At 44.2% G+C, this 8,592-nt stretch overlaps 1 protein-coding gene across 1 annotated transcript; it reads right to left on the reverse strand.

The window, feature by feature from the left end:
- Positions 1-1,484: 1,484 nt before the first annotated feature.
- EV420DRAFT_1484933 (uncharacterized protein) lies at positions 1,485-1,947 on the reverse strand (the record flags this gene model as incomplete). Its single annotated transcript, XM_060470132.1, has 2 exons — positions 1,485-1,781; positions 1,831-1,947. 2 exons carry the CDS (start codon positions 1,945-1,947, stop codon positions 1,485-1,487), a joined length of 414 nt encoding a protein of 137 aa, XP_060324725.1.
- Positions 1,948-8,592: the final 6,645 nt, after the last annotated feature.

The following is an 8,592-nucleotide window of genomic DNA, read 5'->3' on the forward strand; positions in this document are numbered from 1 at the left end:
ATTGAGAATATCCATCACGGATTTTAGCCCGGTGTTAGCATCTTTTGACATGAAAGACTGGAGAAAGAGATATATTTATTTCACTACTACGATTATCGCTAGGGGATATCGGCAGAAGAAATGTACTATGAGGGCAGAAGCACCGGTATGCAGAGGTCAAAGTGCAGTCACGCAGATACGGTAGCCTGGGACTAATTTGTCTGGTTTGTCAGCGTGACCAGCATAGGCACCATGGCCTCGGGATTCCGGTCACTGGGGCGAAAGTCAAAGCCATCCAATGACCCTGACTGATGACTTCGGTGACGTGCCGACCCGCATAACACCGGTTCAGAAGTCAAACAAGCACAGTCATGTCGAAAGCAAAGTGTCAAGACTGCAGAAACTAGGGCCAGTTGAGGTGCGATGTAAGATCATGCAATGCATGAGAAAGCATCAGGCGAGTCGATGTAACTTAGGCAGAGCACGAAAAACCCAAAAATGACATGGTAGTAGAAATCCTAGCTGTCCGAAAGGATAGGTAAACAAAGCTCAAATGAATGATGCCATCCACATCCCATTACAATCAGTGCACAGGAAAGACCCAAATTTTGGCAAACCTGAATTTTGAGCATGAATGTAACATTTTACAAATTCGTTGGGGTTCGGCTAACTTCCCATTTTGGAGGATGATGACCAGTGAACCTAACGAGTATGGACACAGTCAGTCTACACAGTAATCCGAAAGCATACGTTCGTAGGTAGTGAAATAAAAAAGGTGTACTTCCTCAGCATCAAGGGAATGTAAAAGATAACTAAGGAAGGAGAAAGGTATGCAATGTATAAGTGGATATAACAGAGCTGCAGCCAAACACCGAGTTGACAAACAAGAGGTATAGGTGTACTGGTCGACAGAGGATCTAAATCCCATGCCACTCGTCAGAGATCAAGTCAGGAATACGCAAATTTTATGTAAATTTTCTGCCAAGATCTTAGATCGACCTCCCAAAATGTAACCCTATTGTGGGCATTCAGATATCCCTCAAATTCTCATCTGTCCTGTGTACTTTTGCCATCAATGTATCAAGCTTGATAGGTTGAGCTGAACAACAATTGATCTCACAGCCACACAGGGGGTGTCCCAGTCAACCATCATCACGTTAATACAAGGATGAAAAACCACTATTGGCTACCACGAAAAATCCAGGACTTGGTAAAATGAAAATATAGTATATAAAGGGGCAGTATGCATATTCTGAAGAGGAACGGCTGAAGATTGACGAAAGCACAACAGATCGACGTTTTTGGTTGCACTTCAAATCGATCACTCCAGCGGCTGATCAGCAATACCTGTGCTCGCTAGAAAAAATACTGATCCTCACAGGCTCAAGTGACGAAACTGAGACATGGCAGGGTTAGTTCCATCTTGGGTGAAGCGTAAATGATAATTCATTAACACACCAAATTTTAATTCCTTCAATGTCCATGTCATTATGATGTCAGTGGCTTCATTTCAACTTCTTCGGAACAGGAGCATTGAAATCAACCTCCATAACTACCTGTTGCTGCCACCTTTCACTTGGCTCGGAATCCTCGGTGTCGGGTTCCCCAGTGGTACCAGTATTTTTGTAGGACTCCATATCACTTTTTAGCACTCCTGTTACTTCTTTACATTTCAACAGGGCTTTCCACAATTCATCAGCAGGGATAGTCAGAGCAGGAGCATCATAGTCCTTATAAGCATGCTTATAATACCCCTCCTGGATAATGATATCTTGCTCAGGGCCATGCCCATCCTCTGTAATCTAGGAGAACTCAGGAATTAACTCATGCCGGCAAATATATGGAACTTACTACCCAGGAATCCTTTTTCACACAATAGTAGACCAGTTTGCCATGTTCCCCATTTTTTTCAATTGTCTCTGGCCTGATGGCCAAGAAATGATTGTAGCATCTTTGGTCTTGATACATGACCGGTACCCAATGCCCCTCGTATCAGCCATACACTTGACCAGATTCAATCCTTTCTTCTGCAACCTTCTCTTCTGACATCAAGTCTAGCCCAAACCAAAAGACACTGACGGTGAGGACAGGCATCTGGCCTTTGCTGATATTGAGGGCAATGCCAATCCACAGCCTCCCTTCCATCAAGCAGAGAGCTCATGCAACGTCGAAATCTAAAGCCGTGGTGGATTCAGAGAATCCGACTTCGATGACAACAGTGGGGTATGAGTAAGACTTTCGGACTGCCAGGCTGGCATTGTCAGGTGGAGGCCCTAAGTCATAGATTTGGATGTCGCACTGTTTCCAATGCTTATCAGAAAGAGGGACATCAGCAGTTTCCATAAGTGAGAGAGTGGGTGCCAGATTCATATTTATCCATTGCTCTCTGGATGACCCAACTGGTGAATTGATGGATTTGAGATGGTATTTGTAGAATTATATTATTTTCCCACAATTTGAGTCTAAGAAGCCATAGTCAACACTCAAGATAAAGCTGATCCACATAATAACACACTGAACAGGCATGGCCTCGATGACTTCTTCGTAATGCTCTTGAATCCATGATTTGTCCTCCTCGTTAACCGCTGTCATATATATTTTATCATGTTCCCACCTACTGACATCCAAGAGCCAACTGCGAAGGTGGCTGGGAGCATTTCAAAGTATGAGGGGTATATGATTGTCCTCAGAGGACAAATCTTTATTGAGAGGGAACCTGTCAAGGGGTTGCAGAGTGAGCATGAGCGTCCGAAGATCCTCTCAGATGCTTTTCATCCCAGCAACGGCAGGACTCTTCGCTGCATTGGTTTCAGCAGGGCCCTCAGCTCGAGAAGGGGCAGCAGGGGTATGGTAGAAAATGGTTGGGCGATAAGCATAATGGTCGCTTCCAATGACAGAAGTCATCTTGCAGTGGAGATGAGGGGAAGATAAGAGATGCTGATATCATGCTGTGGTTGACTAAGTACTATGGCCACATGACCAGGCACTGCCTCTCAGTGCTGAGTGGGACTTGAGGTGATTTTCTACCATCCTTTTTGTATCTATTAGTAAGATGATGGACAAGCAATATATGCATTCTGATCCACAGACAGCTGGGGTGCAAGTTTTTCAATGGAATTCACTACCATCTGGAAAATGCTTTGATCACTCTCATGGTGTGATCAATCAATTATTGGGCCATTCACGATTGATTTATCAGGCTTCAAATATTTTGTGAATGAACATCTGTTAACATTGATGCACCTAGTGGATTGCAGAGCACATGTGGTTACCAAGAGTATGACATGATTTAGAGACTTTGAAGCACATTGACTGACTAGGGGTAGTGGAGCGCCACTGGTAGATCATTATCTTTTCTGGTGAGCACCATGCCTTCCAGCCATTGGAGCTGGCCGATTCAAATATGGAATAATGACATCATTGATCTTGCCGAGCCCATGGCAAGATAGCCTCGGCATTGCTCTGGCACTTTTTCTTCATGATTTGGTGTAAATTTAACACACCGCAAATCATAAATGAGATGTTTATAACAGTATACAGATGTCACTGAAGGTAAGAGTACTAGATTTAGATGGAAGATCCTTAAAACTGAGGTTTTCTGCTGCCACTGCCATGATCTGCCACCCCTGAATTGTAGGTCTGCATTTTTGGCAAGGTCACTGCGGCACTTGACCAGGCATGGGAACCCACCTTATTGGGAACAAGTGTGTATGGCTGGTACAAGCTTCAGTTCTCAATGTTTAGTCTCATTATTTTTTTTTTTTTTTTTTAAATCCTAAGTATATTGGTTACGCATGCGTATGGTCCAATTTAGCTACTTGTGTTACTGTGTGTATGATGTCATCGATTAAGTCAGCTTAACAAGCTGTGCACTTATGTTATGGCACAAAATTATCCCTCGCCCTCGATAACTTGGTGCGACTCGGGCACTGCCACCTTTTCCCACTTTGGGAAATCCTGACCTCTGCCGAGAAATGGCCGCAATCTATCCGTCACCGTCGTTTCTTCACCAGACCGTTCTCATGGCCTAGTCCTACTTCCCACCAAACTCCATCAATCCCAGTCCTTCTCCGGTCTCTCTTTCCCAGACCTGCCTTACTCGGCCAAGATCACCAACACAGTGTGATCAATTGATGCGGGGGGCGATGTGCCGGGCCGGGGTGTGCTTGGATCACCACTCCATTTTGTTACACCTGGGTCCCAACCAGGCGGCAGCCTTGCGGCACGCGACTCCGTTTCCCTGTCTTATTCGAAAGATCACTGGAAGGGCCTCGAACCGATGCCCAGAATGGCAAGGAGAGATAAGATTTGTCGTGTGATTTTAGAGGGGGTAATGTGCGTGACTTGATCATGTTTTAGAAAGGGAGGCTGCGTTTCACGTGATTCGGATATCGGAAGTGGTAGAACCCGGAAAGTGTCTAGAGTGTTACTTTCTGGGGGGTGGGGGGCTCGAACTCGCGAGTGCGAAAATAAATATTTTCTGTGTGGAACGAGGTACAATCGAGCAAGCAGAGGTAACCACTACACCATCTGCCCCCCTAGTCTCACTATTACATACAGAGTAGCTCATAAATATTGGTAATATACTACATTTTTTGGCGTTACATCCACACTCCTCACAGAGTTGTCAGCAAAGTTCAATGCCCTGGTCTGACAGTTAACTGCCCTTTTGCATTGTCGTTCACTGCATGCCCTATCTTGCTCCAGTATTCTAATCCCACTGATACCACAGTCATGTATGCTCAATGATGAGTCCCTGTTAGGACTGACTGTTCAGTTCTTTTGAGTCAATGTTGAGCCTCTGAAGAATCAATATCTCACCTCTTTGCTGGCTCGTCGTTTTCTCTTGACCATAGACACTGCTTTTCCTTTTTTTTTGGTGGCATTACAGTGATAAACTATTCACAAAATTACTCTATCATTGGGAAATTACAAAAAAGAGCTGGGATTTTCACCCCGGATACTGCTTCATCTGAAATCACCCAATTGACACTAGATATTCAAAAGATAATGAATTGTATATAAACAGTTAAGTGCTATCAAGATTCATAAAGTAATTTGGAAAAAAAGGCACTGAGACATCACCAAATATACACATTCATAATTACAAATGAAGAAAGAATCTATCCCATGGCCCTTTTTCTCAGGGATTCTTATAAAGTTCTTTGCCATCAGATGCAGGGCTATTCTCACCCAGAGCAGCAGCAACTGTTCAGATGAGAGACTTCATCGGAAAGACTTCCACTGGTTGGTTCTTCACCTTTTCATGGCAGTTGGGACAGGTAAAGACTGGCCTGTTAGATTTGAGTGTTATCTGTTTGATCAACTGCAGGAGTTTGTGGGGTTTGATCTGGGGATAGGACATTGCTTCCTGGAGAAAAGGGGGGAGCAGGATAGGTTGATCACAATGGTAATGGGGGTGCTGCTGCCGATAATGTTTGTCAATGGTATCGAACCATGTTAGTAGGCAACTTTCACAGAAAATATGCCTGCATTCAGGCAACCTGGTAATCTGGTTTGAATGGACATATTTTTCAGCATAACTAGGTGGTGCTTACAGGTAAGGCGACCACATCAGTGAGGCACACATGCCACACGTAATATCGGGTTCCAGTTTTAAGGGATTCTATCTATAGGTCAGTCAAGGCATCATTGCGGTCCAGAAAAGAACCTCACAATCATTTCACTAGATTGAAATTGCCCAGTGATGCTCGCCTGAGAAATCTTCAGTGCTTCTTCAGCATGTTCAGCTCGTTTCTCAGCTTCTGTCTGTGAACATTTTGCTTTTGTTGTCTCCTAGAGAATAAATTAAATGGAGGAGTTCAATGCATGTCACTATTTTTACCTTTTTAAGCTTCTTGACAAAGGCCTGCAATTCCAAAATTTTCATACGCAAAGCTTTAGAACTTGTGTCTTCCTCATCTGATGAAATTTCGATGATGTCCCTGAGTGGTGTACATCATTTACCCTTCCCACGATTTACTGAAGAAGGTGCAGGATAGTCGTCTTCAATGACAAACAGCTCCGATCCTTCCAGATCATGAGGCAATGGTGGTTTTCGGTGGTGTTTCGTTCCTCTAGTGGGCGGCATGGTGGTTTAGAGCTAAGAAGTTCTCAGTATGTGTGATGCGTGGGTGCAGATTTGAAACCCCGACAGTTGCCGACCACGTGGAAACACTTAACGCACGTTGATCGACTTCGTTTATCCTCCCTGTTGCATGCCCATCACCCAATGTAGCCCCGACAGGCCTGTCTAGCCCAGAGGGTCAAAAACTCATCTGACAGTGTTCTGCCTTGTTTCCCTCATGACTTATGTTCTGGAGCATGTTTGCATAGCCCTAGATGACATTCATATTATCTCCAGCTATTTCTATGGGTACATGACAGCACTTCAGGGATTGGTGGTCCGCAGCCATTCCTGCCTCTTTGGAATGAGCTTATATCAGCTGGCAAGTCAAAGGCACATGAGCAGTTCGAACTTCAAATTTTACCAAAAGCTCTAGTCTAGGATTTGATCGAGAGGTAGAGTGGGGGGATGTGCAGAACTTAAAAATAGTCATGGCCAGAATCTGGCACTGTGGGCATGTGTGTCTGAACTTGGAATTCACTCTCACCACAATGTCGCGTCGTCCCTCCATTGCTCTACACGCTCGGGCTGCTCCCCAGGACACACTTTTATGACTTAGGTCGATATCATGGACTTTCAAACCGTAGATGACGTGTTCATACATAGATTATCACCTGTAGTTGACCATGTTGAATGTGAGGAGCATCAAGACCTCCTTGGCAACATTGAAAGTCATCCGGATGTGTCTCGTGATGCTATTCTGGTCACGCACGATTGAGATCGCTATACCAGTCTCTGCTCGGTTCGAGATTGATCTAGTCTTTCTCAACGAGAGGCAGACGATGCAAATTTCACCTATAAATTCAAAGACACTGACACTATATCACAAGAGCTTTGCATCACATGGAAGCACATTCCATTCTCACTGTCATTCTCATTCACGGGTATCCTCTGGAATCTGGACACCTGGGCCATCTCTCTACCATCTGACAAGCAGGAGAAAAATGTGTCTGCGATCCATAATTGGTTGTCAACAGACGTTCATGTCCTCTCCAATCACCCGTGTTGTTCCCATGGGTCTTGCAGTTGCCAGTGACCATCCTTTCATGCCACGACGTGCACAAAAACGCACCATCCCTCCTCTCAACTGGTGTTTGTCCCAATTACTTTCCAACCCCTCTCCTACCATACCGGGTCCATGTTCAGTCATCGATATTGCCGCATTCTCATATGCAAGTTCCAGTATCAGAATCATGATTATTATCGGAAACAGATGGTCAGCCTCATGACTTCTACCAGGATGGAATTCCGGAAAATGAGATATGCAATGGACTGAGGGACTTGGTTTCAAATTTCTTGTACGAACGCTCCCAAAGCAATTTAAGTCCGATGATTTTATCTCTCTACTAGATCCAGTTTTCCCTTATTGCCCAGAACTCTCAAATTCCCATGTTAAGCTCCATGAAGACCGCAAATCCATTGTCAAAGGCTAGTGGAATGGCCACCACTGCAATACAGACATTAACAACATTTTCTGATGGATGCGCAGTTCCCCTACCTCCAATGACCTCCACATCAACACAAGATATATCACCAGCACTGTCAATCCTGCCGATGGACCCTCAAGAGGCACTTATCCATCCTCCTCACTGGTCCTACCCCCCATCTCAATACCAGATGTTTTGCTTCCCCTCTTTGTCAGCTTTGACAATACAACTTCGTTCTTCTCTCCTACTTCATGGGGATCACATACCCTGGAGGCGTCTTTCAGACTCCTACAACATTGGGGATCCATCGCATGCAATTCCCTCTCGAAAGTCTATGTGTTCTTCAGGACAAACACAGTTTTCACCCAAAAATCTAGTCAAATCCTTACCTTGCAAAATAGCGGGATTGTTCTTATCTGTAACCCAGTCACTCGATGAGATTTATGACTAAGCAGGCCATCCAGCTCAATGACCTAATTTCAAATTCTATCATTGAGATCAAAACAGGCAATTGGGTCTAGACTTCAGAGTTGCACCTTGGCTTCAAAACTGCCAGAAGCGTGTTCGCTGCTGCATATCTGGTGTGCAATGCATAGAGTCAAGGTGTGTAAGTGCTCACACCATTTCCTAGGAAATTTCACTACTATCCCTGAAGGTATATAGTCACAGTGTTTCTATGATGCACCCCTCTTTACATTCTTCATATATGCCCTGCACTATGTAGCAATATATACGAGTATCTCTTTGATATGAATATGACCATGGCTCTATAAGCGCTATGAGTAGGCTTTTGAAATTTCTTTATAGCAAAAATAACTTAATTATGTAGCAAAGAAACAATCTGCTACATACCTTGTGCAGTGATTTCCTTTCATAGTTTTTTTTTCATCTTTATGCAATGTTTTGCATCTCCTTGGGTCTTCACTGAAGCGTACATCACCCAAGGCCAAATTGCTCAATTTGGACATGATCTTCTGGAAAAATGTAGTCATGGCAATTGCCAAATGGCTTTAATTGGACCTGATTTCCCACACTATCACTTTTCTCTTCTGCACCAAC

This window comes from Desarmillaria tabescens, assembly GCF_030435595.1.
Source record: "Desarmillaria tabescens strain CCBAS 213 chromosome Unknown EV420scaffold_58, whole genome shotgun sequence".
Lineage (NCBI taxonomy): Eukaryota > Fungi > Basidiomycota > Agaricomycetes > Agaricales > Physalacriaceae > Desarmillaria > Desarmillaria tabescens.